General features: G+C 36.4%; 1 protein-coding gene across 1 annotated transcript in view; it reads right to left on the bottom strand.

Moving 5' to 3' along the window:
• The window catches only part of LOC138705023 (corticotropin-releasing factor-binding protein), a 706376-nt gene that overhangs the window by 10023 nt on the left and 677633 nt on the right, over positions 1-18720 (bottom strand). The window contains exon 7 of the mRNA XM_069833566.1: positions 4960-5115. Within this exon, the coding sequence (XP_069689667.1) occupies positions 4973-5115 (143 nt within the window). The 3' untranslated portion in view covers positions 4960-4972. The remainder of the gene's footprint in view (positions 1-4959; positions 5116-18720) is intronic.

Below are 18720 nucleotides of genomic sequence, written 5' to 3'. Positions count from 1 at the left end.
TGAAAGACCTTTCATCATATCCTAAAGCTGTCTTCAACACTATAGCAGAGCTTTCAGTAATCAGATAGTGCATTTTTATCATTGACTAAGTGGTTCTTTCTGTCTTTTCCCCCAAAATCTTTCACAATAACATATATATTGCAAGGGATTTTATAAAAGATACTATTAACAGTTGCCGCAGCTTGATTGAATTTTATGTCTAGTCATTTTCATGAAGTCAGAGTACAAAGATATTAGCTCTGAGAGTGCTTCTTTAAATGTTGTTAAACATCTTGGTAATTGGGACAGCGACTAAAAAAATAAAATTTCGTGACTTTCTGGCATACCTTAATGCATTTCTGTTGGAATTATTTTCAAAACTGTTCAGTTACAAAGATGTCATGTACAATTTTCTGCAAGAAAAAAAAAAAAAGAACGAAAACTGACATACAGTATAGTACCATATCAAGAAAGTAATGTAGCCACCTGCGTACCTGAGTCCGCGGGCGCGTGTGTTCGCTGGTCTGGATTTCCATTCGGGCTTGGATTTGATTTCCGCTTGAGCAGATTATCTGATTGAGGTTTTTCGAGGTTTTCTCCACCTCAAGGCGAATTTCAGGCAAACTATAGTGACTTCTCCACCTCATCTCGCAGTCACGAATTCCGACCTCGCTAAATAATCTATTACATCATGTAGCATCGTTAAATAACCAATAAAATATCAGGGCTCTACTCGTTCAATATTGATATCAAAGAGAACAAAAGTTTACATGATTTTGTTCTAAAACACCAACGTAGAAACTGACGCCCCCCCTCAAAATGTTAACGACATTGACCTAAAGCGAACGAATAATAAAAGAATAAAATCTGTGCTTGTAGGCTATATGGAAATAATTTTTCTCGGACTGTTTCTAAGTTTCCTCAAATTGACAAAGTGGAATATTTCCAATTATTCTATCGCCGTAAATATGAAAAATATAAGAAGAAATTTCCGGACTCACTTCCAAACAATATTATGTCTCGACGGAATCTATTTGAACACATTCGTTTCAAACTAATTAAAAGTTCTCTACTTATCTCCACAATTCTATAGAAAATATGTTTATGAATTCCTTAGTGATATGAGTGAAAACGATTCCTCCTCTGGATTCAGTGAAGTGTAGAACCTTTTTGAGGTAGTGTGACTATCCCAGATGCTATAAGCTTCGTAGATTGTTACTTTTCTGCCCTGAGGAGAATCAACATCTATCTTCGAAGCACTCAAACTCAAAAGAGATTGAGTTACTTAAGGGGAGAGGATGGTATTTTTTGGTGAAAAATGAGTAAATTAAAAAAAAATCCTTAAAATACTCTGTGATATGTGTGGAATGTACAACCTAACATTTTGCGGGTATTTGTGCCCTTATCGGATGTTAAGTCGCCATTTTTAAACTTCCTGCGTTATGGATTTTTAAATCACTCGCTCACTTTTATTGTTGTTTCCGGTAAATTAAATTTTCAAATTTTTTTTCTTCTTTAAAATGCCCTTTGATATGTATGGAATGTATTGCATAACATTTTGTGCGTATTTGTGCCCTTATCGGATGTTAAGACGTCATTTTTAAACTTCCTGCGCTATGGATTTTTAAATCACACGCCCGCTTTTATCGGTTTCCAGTAACTTCATTTTTTTTGCTACATTGCCAGACAAAAATGGATATAATTTCTGAACTATTAAAGATACATGCATGAAATTTAGAACACACATTCTGTAGACTATTAGGAAACTTTTCTCTGTAAGGGAATGTTATTAATTGATTTCATTTTAAAAATACGTCCGTTTGTTTGCAAGAAAGGAAATCTGAAAATTGTTATTAAATTGTAATTGTTGCTTTTACAAACGTAGGGACTAATATCAAAATTCTTTACAGGCAGTTTGTAGAACATGCTTTTGCAAATACATTGCAAAAAAGTGTTTGAATCTATCTTTAAGAACGGTTTAGATATATCGGTTTTAGTACAATCTTGCATTGAGTATTTCTTTTTTCAAATTTGGGGCCCCAAATAATTTTTTTTTTCAAAATATTTTTATTTGGTTGAGTTGCCACAGCTATGAGCTCTCTACATACAAAAAATATTTTACACAAAATAGGAAAAAAGTAAAAAAAAAATACCATCCTCTCCACTTAAGGTTTTGTCAATTCGAAAGGAAAGGTTTGTCAGCTTTAAACGAAGTGGCATTTGATGATAACGTCAAATTTGCAGTCGACATATGTACATAACTAGAATACACGGATTTTGCACTTCGAACTACACAACTTTATATGCAAACATTTCTAATAGTCATATAATCAATAGATTTAATTTCAGGTACTCCTCAGTCGGCACCGAAAGGCCTTGACATCAACAGCAGATTAATAATAATGATAATGATAATAATGATAATAATAATAATAATACTTACTTACTGGCTTTTAAGGAACCCGGAGGTTCATTGCCGCCCTCACATAAGCCCGCCATTGGTCCCTATCCTGAGCAAAATTAATCCATTCTCTATCATCATATCCCACCTTCCTCAAATCCATTTTAATATTATCTTCCCATCTACGTCTCGGCCTCCCTAAAGGTTTTTTTCCCTCCGGCCTCCCAACTAACATTCTATATGCATTTCTGGATTCGCCCATACGTGCTACATGCCCTGCCCATCTCAAACGTCTGGATTTAATGTTCCTAATTATGCCAGGTGAAGAATACAATGCGTGCAGTTCTGTGTTGTGTAACTTTCTCCATTCTCCTGTAACTTCATCCCTCTTAGCCCCAAATATTTTCCTAAGAATCTTATTCTCAAACACCCGTAGTCTCTGTTCCTCTCTCAAAGTGAGAGTCCAAGTTTCACAACCATACAGAACAACCGGTAATATAACTGTTTTATAAATTCTAACTTTCAGATTTTTCGACAGCAGACAGGATGATAAAAGTTTCTCAATAATAATAATAATAATAACAATAATAATAATAATAATAATAATAATAATAATAATAATAATAATAATGCAGCCACGGCCACGGATCTAACACAGAATATTTTCTCAGCAGGCTAATGCGATATCATTCAGCAATCAAGGAGTACGTGATACACGAATACAACGTTTGAGTTGGTTGACATATCATATCCTACATTAATATTATCTCTAATATCAATATTCAATGAACAACCATTGACGCTTATTAAAAGTAGCTTTTCAAAATTCTAATTTCTGATCAGCATGATGTTCTTGTATATCACAGCATCAGGTTTATGTGGTATCATGGCTACACCGTCTATGAGGAGGTTTCTGGTCTACCACAAATGACAGGACTCGGCGCATGAATATACGTAATTGCGTTTAAACCAAACTCCAAATCCGGAGTAATCCTGGACCCTACAGTCCGGTTTTAGTCCCATAGTGGCCAGTCAGAAGAGGTCAATTATGAGAAAAAGCTATATATATGACCCCACAATCGATTATTACAAAGTAAAATACAATCTAGTCAATTTTACAGTAATGGGATTCATGGCTCCAACTTATATGGGCTCATGGGACCCGAGCCCACCAAATAGATCGTCCTGTTACTATTATCATCATTGTTATTCATGATATTTATTTTAACTCTTAAGTTCGATGTACAGTTATTGTGACGTAACTACTATGGAGGGGTCCATTAAACTTCTGTTTATTATATTTATTCATAAAATAAGAATTTATTACCTACAATATTTTCAGCATACTGGCCATTAATACATGACTACAGAATATTATAATATGTAAATTTAAGTCGTTTGGAAAATTTAAATAGTTTAAAACAGTAACAAAAAATAGAAATAACAAAAAATGCAGTAATGACTTTCTAGTTTCCCAACGTTTTAATTTTTAAACATATTAAACAATTATCATGTTTTTTTTATATTTGAAAAATAATAAGAATCCACAATATAATGCTAATATTTACTACACTTCAACATGTCAGTGAAATATTTTGTTCAATTTTCTGGAACCAAAAATGTTTACTGTATAAAAAACATAGATTTCACTCTCCAGTTTTTTTTTAATTAAAAAACATGGCACTTTTTATAACACTGCACTCCTTCATAAAACCACTCAATCTTCGTGCAAACACCTCGTACAAATTTTCCTAGAGCACTCCAAGTAAATAGGAACTATACACCGAGAGCATGGATATTTGTTTTTTTTTCTCTCTCTTAAAACGCGGAAACCACGCTACCTAGAAGGTACTGCTTTTGCCGCCTCTTTTTCATGTAGAGATGACAGTTATAACAGATAACAATCCGAAAAATTAAAAGAAATAACGAAAACACGTATGTGAAATAAACGCACGCAACTACTATAGTACGTCTATGAGACCGCTTCAAACAAACTAAACTGAATATCACTTGAGAAAAAATTGAAATAACCAGCGTGACCTTCTTGTGATGCAGGTCTCGTCCGAACTGAAAGGTAGACAAAGCAACGGAGGAATTGGCTTGAATATAAGATAAATAGAGAAAAGAAAAAATAGGGAGCGGTCTAGCAGACGGTCCGTAGTACTTAAGGGTTAACTAATAACTCAGTTGTTTAAGCCCACCCATAGTTTTACAAAACTTATCGCCACTGACGGAGTTGATGGACTACGGGGAATCGTTCCAAAATGTTTTGCTAATTTCTGGACATCAATGAAATTAGATGAAGCACTGCTCCTTCGATTGGCCATTATCGCTATTAAGGGGTCTGTTTAAATTTTGAGAAACCATGTTTATGGGTTTTATAATTAATGTGTTTTACTTAAGATCGATGATTGTGATATGTATAATTTACAAATAGTAAACCAGATATATTTTAGTTTGTAAACAAATGTTTTACATTCACTAAATTTAATTATTTTACAACATATTGTCCTTGAAGCGACCCTTTAGTAAGGGACATTTGTAGTAATAAACTACTTTATAATATATTGCATGTGCACCTGTTAGAGGAGCTCAGAGGCCGCAGATAAGGCTGGCCTCCATGATATCGTCCTCGCCGGCCTGCCGCAGCGCCACGGTCACAGCGTTGTCGAACTGCCCGCTGGACACCAGGCGGATCGTGGTCACCCCGCAGAATATGGTCTCCACCGTACTACCTGCAGATAAACAGGTTGCATTCAGTAAACATAAATTTTGCCTGTACATTATGTATAAACTTATAGCCATTTATCCTATTTATTGGTCGTAACACTGAATCATTACACGAAATATAAGGAGAAAGTATTGTAATGATGCGAGAATCGAGTATGAGATATTCACAGAAATACGGTTGTTCAACATCCTTGATATCGAGAAAACTAGCACAGCGAGGAGGAAACCCCTCCAGAGTCCCTCAGAAAAAAATACGAAACGTTGTTGAATTACTGCACATTATAACAGTCACTTACTTCCAACAATACATACCTGTTCACAAAAATGGCAACACTCCCTATAGCTCGTAATTCTTAAAGGTCATTTCCATTACTAAGAAAAAGTACGCCTGCCTTAGGAAGAGCAAAGGGGAGGAACGCCTTAATGGACTGGCTCTCGTGTACCTACATTCATAAATTTCTTTGAATGAAAATGATGTGCTCAAGGAACTAGCTAAGAAAGGAAAAAGGTTGAAATAACCCGTGTCCGGCTTAAAAGTACTGTATAACAAAATAAACGTGACCGACAGTCGTTTTGTCGCAGTTTATTTTTATTTTTTCAGCACATACACATTTATGATTTCGTCGCATGGCAAAACATATATAAGCTTACATACATACATACATACATACATACATACATACATACATACATACATACATATATACATATAGGTATACATACATACATAAAAACTTACTTACTTACTTACTTGCTTTTAAGGAACCCGCAGGTTCATGCCGCCCTCACATAAGCCCGCCATCGGTCCCTATCCTTCGCAAGATTAATCCAGTCCCTATAGTCATATCCCACCTCCCTTAAATCCATTCTAATATTATTCTCCCATCTACGTCTCGGCCTCCCAAGGTCTTATTCCCTCCGGCCTCCCAATTAACACTCTATAGTCTATGCATTTCTGAATTCGCCCATACCTGGTACATGCCCAGCCCATCTCAAACGTCTGGATTTAATGTTCTTAGTTACGTCAGGTGAAGAATACAATGCATAAAATTCTGCGTTGTGTACGTTTCTCCTTTCTTATGCAGCTTCGTCCCTCTTAGCCCCAAATATTTTCCTAACAACCTTATTCTCAAACACCCATAACCTCTATACCTCTCTCAAAGTGAGAAGCTGCTTGTGAAGCTGCAAAAAATAAACCAGTCTCAAGCCCGTCTGTTCAGGTTGTCAAAAATGAAGACAGTTCATGCTTAGAATTGAATACTGGTGGTTATGGCTGTTTAGAAAAAAATTCTGATAACAGTATATTGAGTTTCAGTAAGTCCTATCATTCTCTTTTTATTTTCCGAATCAAAAATATTAAATTTTCCAATAGAATTCTGTAGTATTGAATCAGAACAAGCAAACAATAGTAAAAAATATGTGTTAATATGTGCAAGTGAAACAAATTTACACACACCAGTTCCTAACTCTGAGTCATGGCAAGTAACATGCGACCTTGGAAAATTAAAAAGTGGCAGACAAATTGTGTCATTCAATATTTTGTTCGAAAAAGTACCCCCAACCTGCCTAATAACCTTCTAAGTGACGGAGCCACCGGCGTGGCTCAGTCGGTTAAGGCGCTTGTCTGCCAGTCTGACGTTGCGCTCGGGCGCGGGTTCGATCCTCGCTTAGGCTGATTACCTGGTAGGGTTTTTCCGAGGTTTTTTCCCAACCGTAAGGTGAATGCCAGGTAATATTTCGCAAATCCTCGGCCTCATCTCGCCAAATACCATCTCGCTATCACCAATCTCATCGACGCTAAATTACCTAGTAGTTGATACAGCGTCGTTAAATAACCAACTAAAATTAAAAAAAAAAATTAAGTGACGGAACAAGAGCCTTTCCAGTATTATTTTCAAAGCTCAAGAATGAAGAATGTGTTCCCATAGACTGGCTAGTGTGGAGTGAAAAAAATCAGTCATTGTACTATTTTCCCTGATTTGTTTCACTCCACACTAGCCAGTCTCTGGGAACACATTCTCCATCCTTGAGTTCAGAAAATACTGTAATACTGTTTTTGGAAAGGTTCTTGTTTTCGAACAACACATTCAATAACTGCTGAAGCTTTCCTGGCGACGTGATAATTCGAAATTTTCTCGGACTTCCAGCCAGGTCATTAGTTGGTGATCCACCGACGTTTCGAGGATGTTCATCTTCCTCATTTTCAGGGTTATATGATGTCTAAGGGTACCCAGCTCCTTAATTTATAGTGCCAGAGGGAGGAGTCAGCCGTGGAGCTGTGCGCCGATTGGTTCTTATTAGTGAGGGCCGCGGCGAGAACGCGGCCGACGTGTCGTCTTGCTTTGTGCGCATAGTGCGCATGACATAGTCATCTGTATATATATGCAGACGACACTGCCCTCTTGGCGATGGGCAAAACCTATAGATTAGCGTCCCGTAGATTGCAGTCGATCTTAGATCACCTCCAGCCGTGGTTCCACGACTGGAGAATCAAGGTCAATGTAGAACAATGTCAGGCCAGACTCTTTTCACTAAGAGCGAGGCTCGAAGACATACCACCACCACCCACACTTTTCGGACAAGAAATACCGTGGATGAACCAAATTAAATATTTATCGGTCATTATGGACTCTCATCTCACCTTCCGAGATCACATCCAATCCCTTCTTCGTAAGGCCAACGGGCTGATAGTTAGACACTATCCCATTCTGGCGGCCTTAACTCCTGACAACCTGGGGGTAGGACTTACCATGTATAAGGCCCTCATTCGCTCTGTCATTACCTATGCCGCACCCGCATGGGGGTTTGCGGCAGTGTCCCATCTCCGTAAACTCCAAGTTATCCAAAACCAGGTGATTCGACTCATTACCATCTCCCCCGAGTCGCCTCGAGAAGAAAGTTCCATGATGAATTAGAGTTGCCAACCATAGACGAGTTCATTGCTCGACTGGCTAGGAACCTGTATGCGGAAGCTCGTGCTAACCCCAAACCCGCTCATATCTGGCCTCGGCCAGTATGATCCTAGGTTACGGCGTAGATACCAGACAGGTCCATTAGCTATACCCTTGAGACAGGAGGACAGGGAGGCTGGCGTTACTCCCAGGTTTTGGTAGCCACGACTCAACTCCATGAGACTCCTTGGATAGTGCAACCGCTTTAAAATGACCTTGTCTTAACTGGGCTAAACAAAATCCCTCCCTAACAATATCTACTTTTGTTGATCGATGGAACTATCATAGAGCCAATGGGCTAGTATATATCCATCGATTCATAGAGTCATTCTACCTAAGAGCCAACTGGCTAGTCTCTGATATTAAGACAACTCATCCTGCCTAAGGTTTTTCCGTGGTTTTCCTAAGGCGCCAAGACAAATGTCGGGATGAGCCCTAAAAGAAATGGGCCACGGACCTGCATTCATATCCCCATGAATCTCCCTAATTACTCTAAATTAATTAATAATTACATCTCTCCCTTCTCTTCGTAATTGAGTCACCATAAAGCCAAATGGCTGATCTCTAAATTGAGACGATTCAACAAGGCTCATGGTAACAATCACCTCCTACATAATAGCCAATTGTCTAGTCTCTTATATATGAGACAACTCATCCTGCCTAAGGTGTTCCGTGGTTTTCCTAAGGCGTAAGACAAATATCGGGATGAGCCCTATGAGAAATGGGCCACGGACCTATATGCCCTTCCCCATATATATTCCCCTTTTCTTGTAAATGACGTATGCCCTAGTTCAGAACCTATAAATTGTCTATTAAATATACGAGGTCACTGAATTAGTCGCAATTTGAAAGGACAGGGACCTCTCAAATTGCAGATTTAGATTTCACGGTGCTTCTTCCAACGGCCTTCACATGCCTTGTCATCGAACAACAGATGACAGTGTCTTGCCATACTAACGGCAAACACCAGCCATCTCCTCCTCGCCCCGTTCCGTGATCACTTGATCAAATCTCCGTCCCCCTCGCGTATGTGGTACCTAAGAGGTTACGTCCAATTTCGGCTTCCCCTTCAAAATTTTCTAAAGCCCCTTCAGTGGAGCAGCATAACCCGGAGTGAGACTAGTGGCCAACAGGCTTGGAGCTCACATATTTAGTTTTGTACAGCCCCAACCCCTTGCAAGGACGCGTTTTGCGTACCTTTTAAATTTGTCCTCCCAATTCTCTTTCGATTTTTCGATCCCTTAGACATCATTTAACCCTGAAGATGAGGAAGATGAACATCCTCGAAACGTCGGTGGATCACTAACTCTTGACCTGGCTGGAAGCCCGAGAAAATTTCGAATTAACACATTCAATGACACAATTTGTCTGCTACTTTTTAGTTTTCCAACATCGCTCAATTTCACACCAACTTCAAAGTTCTACTCACTTTCTTAATATCATCCAATTTTTCTTTCTCTTCTTGCGCTTCTCAGCTCCCGACTTATGCTTCTACTTGTTCATTGTCCATTGGTAACACTAATGAACAGAATTCATTAGAAAAACGACACCGAAAAGACGAAACATACTACGTATGTAGGCCCTACTGAAAAGGAAACGTAATCCTCCGGCTTGGATTTGGGAGAGTCTTCTAGCATATTGCGGTGGGCCGGCAGGAGTTGGTAGTTAAGAGGACAAGCCAATTGAACGTGTTCGGTACAAGCGACGGGAACATATTTCAGGGAAATCCCTGAGCCCTCAAGTGTCGTGTCGATGATTGTTAACGTGGGAAACCGATATTCTATTATATAAAAGTTAAACATTTACATAATGAAGTGATAAGTTGTATTAATTCTACTATTGTTGATCAATATGTCAGATTCATGTAACAAATGTTCTTACAAAATTTTATGGTACTGGTATGTATCTGTGAATAATTATTATTCGTGATAATGAAAAGTAATCAGACTCACTTAATCTGACGGGCCCTTACTGCTCACGGGCCCATATGCACTTGCTCCCATTGCCCCCCTTCTCGGCGGCCCTGAGTACAATTATGGACTCCTTCCATTCTTCTAATACAATTTCGTTTTCCCAAATAGCAACTTATAAATTAACTTATAAATTTCGCTAGATAATGCGCTTCCACGCTCTTGTATTAATACTGTTGGAATTTGATCGATAACTTACCTGGGGACTTGTAATTTTTCAGCTTTTCTATCGCAATTTCGACTTCAGAAAGTGTGGGTTCGGTACAAATGGCTTTGAATTTCATCTCGATCGTTTCATCATGGCGAAACTGTATGGAAAATTTAATCCGTGCTCACCTATTCTTCACATCCCATGTACCTCAAGTACTGCATGGGGGATATATCTTTCGAAGTGTATTGTTCATACTGATTCAAGATGAATAGTTCCTTTAGTGTTTGTTCATTCCGCTTTTTTTTTACTGTTCTTCCCATTTCTAGGGACTCATGAATTTCATGGGAATGTTATCCAAAAGTAATAAATGAAGCAAACAATTTTATTGTGAGCAGCAGTCAATAAGGACAATGTTTATGAAGAACCTTTCCTTAGCTCCAGTGAAAGGGTAGATCAGCAAAAGGCTCCAGCTTTCAAATTTTCCACAGGGACTGGCCATAAAAGTTACGAGACATTGTACCGATGCATCCAGAAGGGACGAGCAAAAGACAATCAATTTGAGGCGCTGTCTGTACTGCCCCCGATGCAAGTATCGGAAATCCCATACTGCTCAGTGAAGTGCGATGTTTTTTGTCCATGGAACATATCAACACTAAGTGTTGACAGTGTGTAGGTCTTGTGCCAGAAGAAAACATTTGACCTGACATCTTCATGACGAAAATTACACTATAATGTAACACATGTTTTTTATTGTAATGATATGGTTTTTCTTTTCGTTATATTTTATGCTGAAAATCATCTCTGAAGGCCATTGAATAATTGTGAGAAATTAAATCCCGTATAATATGAATAGTTCATAAAATATTATTTTTGTAATCATTGATTTCTCATACCCCACGGTACCTACTACTAGTGTCAATCTTCTACACCACATCATTGGCGAGTTAATATTACTGGACTACTACGACTACTTACTACTACTACTACTACTACTACTACTACTACTACTACTACTACTACTACCACCTGGACTACTACTACTACTACTACTACTACTACTACTAATAATAATAATAATAATAATAATAATAATAATAATAATAATAATAATAATAATTTAATATTCCGTCGTTCAAGTGTCTAGAATTTGAAACAGGAACTCTAGCGACGTGTTGAATAACAGATTCTGTTGTACTGGGTGGGCCATGACAAATCGAACTCAATCTATAATGAATATCAGAACTAGAAGGCTATTTATTTTATATTTTTATACAACTCAATTATAATAACGCACATTGGCCTTGATCTTGAACGGAGGGTAGGCGCATGGAAAGGGGTAATGCTAAATCTTGCTTCTGAAGGAAACTCCTGCAACAATCGCGTTATTGCGTGTCTCTAAATCGAATATCGGGTTCGGTTTATCTTGGCCCTCTCTGTTTATAAATAATACAAAATAAAGTAAATTCTCTGTGGCAATAATAAAGATTTCAATATATATAGTTAGGCTACACGTGAAATTAAGGTTCAATTTACGTAGTACAACACATGTCGGTAATTAAACCTTCAACAAACGGTGCAACATTTGATCCACATACGTTAACATTATTCTCAACATTTGATTTCGTTGCGTATACAAAAGTTGTCTCAACATTCACTTCGCTCTTTCTTTTAAAGTTTCTCAGAGTAAAAATTGTAACAAGAACAGAGGGCAATATTATTTTAACTAGTAGTCTACAGATTGAATTTTTTCCAGGCTGCGGGGCCCCCAAAACGCGGGGCCTGGGGCTACCGACCCACTTGCCCCGTCCAAGGGCCGGTCCTGAAAGGAATTGATGTGCACAAAAGGCATTATACAAAAGGCATTTTGGTTTGCTTTGGCATGAATAACATCCTGTTCTTAGATGAATGTATAAGGAAACAATTTTGAACATCGCTGACTGAACGAAATATTTGATGACTCTTTATTATTCACATACGTTCGCAAACGTGTTATAGGACAATTGAATTTGCAACAATAGCTGCTCAACAGTTATGACGATAGTCACTTGTTAGGAATCAAATGACATACTGAATTGGTTAGAAGAGAAGCTCATAAAGAGAAAACTGTTTAGTTCTTGGGCAAAGAGTAAGCTTATTGTTCTGGAACCACGGCACTGACTGTGGACTTCATTCATATTAAACAACGGCTTTTAGTTACTGTATCGGTTATTGTTCCGTTGTTAAAAGGTAGGACAGCAAAGCACAAATGCATATTCATCGGATGGGAAAAGCAGAGAATAGCCACATAAACTAAAGCACTGAATGAAACTTGTTTCGTTGATGTTAATAAAAATTCTCGGGTCCTTTCAACGTCCATAACAGCTTCGTATCTTCATATAGCTGTAAAATAACTGAACCAGTAGTTGCACAAACATCACTCTATTTTTTTTTGTCAAATATATCGCGTAAGACAAGTGTGTTCTGTAAAGTCCAGTCACAATGAAAATTAAACATAACTGGAACATAAAGACAGAAGTTTGCGGCCAGGTTATCAAATGGGATCATTCACAATGATTCACATAAGCACTGACATTAACATTACCGTTAGACTTAACATGAAAGTTTGCAAACTGCAAACTTTCATGCTTATGCTTACGTGATTTGCAAACAGTACGCAATCGTGGAGCGCTGATGTATACGACAGAATATGAGGAAATGACGTCGTTGTTATGTTTCTATGGTTACCAAGTATCTTTGCGGTTATGTTTATGTTCCCATCGTGAATGTTCTTGATTTTACCGTAACGTTTACATTTTTAAGTTAACGCTTACGTTATATTTAATTTTCATTGTGAATAAGCCTTAATCCTAGATACATATTTCTACGAAAGAACATCCATTCCCTGCAAGGGAACGTATCGTAAACGCCACTTTTACCGAAAATGAATAAATTGTCTAGCACTGCGCATCGACTGTAAAAGTTCCGTGAGCCCCATCATTTTTTTTTTTCCTCTGATAAGTTGGTTCAAACTTTGATTATTCACAATATGTTGGATAAGTATCGTAACCACCTATCCTTTAAAGTTAGTAAAATAGTGCTTACGATACTCTATCTTGCAGGGGATATTCTGTTCAAAAATTAATAGGAATTCCTGGAGAATACATTTCTTGAGAAGTTGTAAAAGCCACAACTGTCCTGGACTTATGCGGTTCATACATCAAAGCATAGGAGACAGTACCAGACAGTTACGAGCTTATGAGATGGCTTGCAACGTATGAAGGACAAGGTCTGTTACTGCTATCGGTTCTGCGGAGCACAAACGGGAATGGCTCCCGCCACACACATCTGTACACAATGCATTTGAATCAGTAATAATTCTTAAAACGAAGTCTTCACAGTTTTTCTGATTTTCAGTTTTTCTTTACTTCCCAATATTTGTACTTGGGCTTATTGTTTGGTGTTAAAATTACGTGACTTTGTGTGTTCATAATGGATTCACACACAGTTAAAATACTTGAAATTTGTAACAGTGTGTTTTTAAGTTTCCCAGAAGTTCGATTTTCATGTCTAACATTGCTTTAACAAATACTGATCCATTTTCATTCAGCAACCTGCTCTTATTGTGAGAGAGTGTGATGAATACAGTATACTGCACCATTAAATAATTCGTAGCGCTACAGCCCACGAGGAGCCAAGACCGACCAGCCGGCTGCTGACCTCACGGCCACATGCCGAAGCAAAGGTGAACTATCATCTAACCAGAATGGAGGTATCGTGTAGTTAGCACGATGAGCCTCCCAGCTGTTATAGCTTGTTTGCGTAACCGGATTTCGCTACCTATCGTAGCTCCCCAAGTGCATCACGATGGTGGGCGGGCACCGGTCCCATACTACACCATTATCTGACATAAGCAAAAACTATTGCACAATATTATATTAACGCATTTACCTAACCTAACCTAACCTAACCTAAACATGTCCATATTTTGTTAACCCTCCTGCTATCAAGTGGGTAATAGGATTAACCCACTGATGATTGTTTAATACTGTTTCCATTTTTCTCCGTATTTATTTAGACTGGCATTAGAGGTGTTGTTTTGCAGTGGCTTCGGAGTTAAATGAACGGTATCAATATGTCTCAGTGAATAACTTGGAAAGTGATACTCTTTTATTATTGTGTGCTATACCGCAAGAAATTATTTTTTGAGCCTTTTCTCTTTCTTACTGATGTCAATGACAACATTCTTTTATTAAGGTGGAACTGCCACTATTTTTGCTGATGACACTAGTGTATTTTGTATTACTGACTCCATTGCAGAACTGTTTGAAAAGTGTGAGGCAGACATTATTAGTCTTGACAATTGGTTAAGTACAAATGAGCTTTTTTTAATGTGAATAAAACTGTGTGTTCTATTTTTTATTAATTTTTTTTAAAACTATTATTCTGAAATAATTACATTTTAATGATTCTGTAATAGGCTAAAAAATTTCATCAGTTAAATTTTTAGATTTGTTTGTTGATGAACATTTAACATGGGATAAGAATATTTTGGCTATCTGTAACAAAATTGCTCCAATTTCTGATATTTTGAAAAGGTTTTATCCAATCCTATTTAATATATGTCATTTATTTCGGTACATAACAAGAAAACTGCTTTGAGACCTTTACAAATTATTCAAAATAAAGTTTTAACAAAATCTATGAAATTTTCATTATTTGACTTCAGTTAAATATCTATACTTTTTTTTTTTTTTTTTTTTTCGTTTTAACAGTTGAATCTATACTAATAATAAATCTGTAGCCGAAATTTTTCTGGTAATTTTCGATTTTCCAAAAATAATTGGTCCTAACATATATAATTAACCACCCTGAAACCGAAAATCGCTTTTTTGAAATTTTTGTTTGTATGTCTGTCTGTCTGTCTGTTTGTTTGTTACCTTTTCAAGCGATAATGGCTGAACGGATTTCGATGAAAATTGGAACATAAATTAAGTTCGTTGTAACTTAGATTTTAGGCTATATGGCATTCAAAATACATTATTTAAAAGGGGGTTATAAGGGGGCCTGAATTAAATAAACCGAAATATCTCGCTTATTATTGATTTTTCTGAAAAATGTTACATAACAAAAGTTTCTTTAAAAATGATTTCCAATAATTTTTGTTCCAGGCAAAATTTTGATAGGACTGATATTTAAGTCTGTCTGTCTGGATATTTGTTACCTTTTCACGCGATAATGGCTGAACGGATTTCGATGAAAATTGGAATATAAATTAAGTTCTTTGTAACTTATATTTTAGGCTATATAGCATTCAAAATATTTTATTTAAAAGGGGGGTTATAAGGTGGCCTGAATTAAATAAACCGAAATATCTCGCTTATTATTGATTTTTGTGAAAAATATTACATAACAAAAGTTTCTTTAAAAATGATTACCGATAAGTTTTATTTCAGGCAAAAGTTTGATAGGACTGATATTTAAGGATATACAAGAGTTTTAAAATAACAATACATTTCCACCGCCGCCTCAGATTATAGTGTCGTTGTTCCGTAACTTCTATGTGCAAAATATTAAATTTTTTAATAAGAAGAAAAACAAATTCATTAAATCCATGGCAGTAGTGCATAGGAGATCGTGAATTCTTACATTTTCGAAAGAAAGAAATATAATTAAGTTATATATAGTAGATTGTATTATTTGCTGCATCACTATTTAAGTTATTTAATAGAGCAAAAATCTGAAAATCGATATATGACATAGGAGTTATTACACGAACGACGACGATGGCTACAATGAAATCGAAACAAATGACTTCGTCTATTTAAGGCGGCCTTGACGTTTATCAATATTAATATACAGAGAATATTTTATGTGTTTGTATGAAGTAATCTCAGAAGCTAATTAAGCTTCACTATTCGAAATTTGTAGTTTCTCTAGATGGGTGTAATGCTACAAATGAGGACTGAGGTAAGATGAAAAGAAATCTGTACCCACAGAAAACTTGATATTCTGCGTAATATTGTATAACTTGATTATTGCAACTTTATTTGGTCCACATAAAATACTCTAATTTTATACACTCATTTTACCATAGAGATCACTGGAGCTGAGGTATTTTAAAAAGTGTTATGAAATTGCGTTCTTGCGCTCATAATTTACCCATATTCGTTTCCTGTATTTCTTAAAATAATATTTATGTAGGGTACCTCATTTTTTTATTTGCATAAACAATGATATACAACCGAGCGAGTTGGCTCAGACGGTAGCATTTGAGACACGCATTCGGGAGTCCCGGGTTCAAACCCTGTGGCCGACCAATCTGACAGGTTTTTCATGATTTCCCTTAGTCATAAAGGCAAATGCCGGATTGGAAAGATACATGCCATTATTCATCACCGCCTCAATTACCAATACCAAAAACATTAATCAAAGTCTATAATCGGTTACATGAACACAAGCCATCTACAACACACAATAGAAACAGGAACTCAACAAGAGTAAAAAGGCCTACTAATATAACCACACAATCTAAACATGCAACATGACCACAGATGTTAAGGCGTGATTAAAATAAACTTAACAAAAAAAAAAAAAAAGATGCACAGTAAGGTTAACATAAAAATGATATTCGTACACAATCAACTCTATTAATTTGGAGTGATTTATTAAAGGATGCATTGAAGACTAATTTAGAAAAATCTTAAAGGAATTATATTTGCACCAAATGAGTGGTCTCTGGAACAAAATGATAGCATTTTAATTATTTAAATACAATTTAAATTAAGTAGCATATTAAACGATTTATTCTTCTATCAAACACGAATGTTTCCTGGACCCAATGTCCTATTTTAATTATGTAATTACTTTATATTTATTTCTAATAAGCGCAGCGGAGCGCACGGGTACAGCTAGTTAATTATAAAATTAAGTGCTGTTATTTTCAGGTATAAAATTATTAACTAGTTAATATATATAAATAGTATATTTCAGTTTAATAAAGCTATAAGTTACATACTTATTCTACAAGACAAAAAGAAAACAATTTTTTTTTCTCAGCATGGCTCAGTAACTTATGACACGAAAGGGATTAAGCATTTCTTTAATAACAACTTACAATCAGCTTCCATTAGAATACCAAATTTTACCAGATTCCCGGTGTTTTAAGAAATGTTTAAGAAAACGTTTTCGACAAGATTATTTATTTTAATTCTCGGTTGTTTTATTTATTTGAGGGGTCTAAATGTTTCTTCTTTCCTCCTAAAATTTTAACATTACTTTACTATTCTTATTTTCTTTCTTTAATTCTTTCCACGTACGTTTTCCACAGACTGTAGTTTTATATAATATCAAATTATATTCTACAACATAGCCTATGTAGCCTGTCTGTTCTTGTATAGCCCCTAAATATTAGTTTTAGTCGTTGGAGCATACTCAATAAATGAATAAAATTGAAGGGAAGTGATTTTGAATTGTAGTGAAAATTCAAGTATTCATTCATTCATAGTGTTCTGCCCAAGGGCAGGCTTTTCACTGCAAACCCAGCTTTTTCAAATCTTTCCTTCCTCTTTTTCACCTCATATGATCCAAGTATCTTAATGCCGTCTACCATCTGATATCTTTTTCTGCCCACATAGGGTGATCTTTATTGAAGACGAACATATTACGCATTGTTGAATACGTAGATAATATCTAGATGTATGATCCAATGTTGTAATGCAAATGTTATACCAATAATGTAAATTCTATTCAACCGGTTAAAGAAGAAATGTTTTTCTTATAAAAAAGTATGCATAATTTTAAGAAGTCTAGAAATGATAATTAATGCCACATTAACACCATAACTGAAAGAAATTCTAAGAAATAACAGAAAATAGTTAGGGCTACTTACTTACTTACTTACTTACAAATGGCTTTTAGAGAACCCGGAGGTTCATTGCCTCCCTCACATAAGCCCGCCATCGATCCCTATCCTGAGCAAGATTAATCCAGTCCCTAACATCGTATCCCGTCTTCTTCAAGTCCATTTTAATATTATCCTCCCATCTACGTCTCTGCCTCCTCAAAGGTCTTTTTCCCTCCGGTCTCCCAACTAACACTCTATACGCATTTCTGGTTTCACTCATACGTGCTACATGCTCTGCCCATCTCAAACGTCGGGATTTCATTTAATGTTCATAATTATGTTAGTTGAAGAATACAATGCGTGCATTTCTACGTTATGTAACTTTCTCAATTCTCCTTTAACTTAATCCCTTTCAGCACCAAATTAATATTTTCCTAAGCACCTTATTCTCGAACAGAATAGTTATAGGACAAACATCTTGAATTATGCACTTTATTGCAAAAATATTTCCGCTATCCCGTCATGTACTGAAATTTCCGTTTTGCGGGACTTTTCCCTCCTTGTGGCAACATTGGTTTCAACTTCAAATTCTGGGAAATGAATAATGACAGGGAGCGAAATATGACGAGTACGACGGTGTGACATGTTTCAGACGCTGAAAACTTATATATTATTTTGGGAGCGATTTGAGAAGATGCATTGTTGTGATTTCGTTT

The sequence above is a fragment of the Periplaneta americana genome, chromosome 8 (assembly GCF_040183065.1).
Source record: "Periplaneta americana isolate PAMFEO1 chromosome 8, P.americana_PAMFEO1_priV1, whole genome shotgun sequence".
In the NCBI taxonomy this organism is placed as follows: Eukaryota; Metazoa; Arthropoda; class Insecta; order Blattodea; family Blattidae; genus Periplaneta; species Periplaneta americana.
This window is presented reverse-complemented; position numbering and strand designations above follow the sequence as displayed.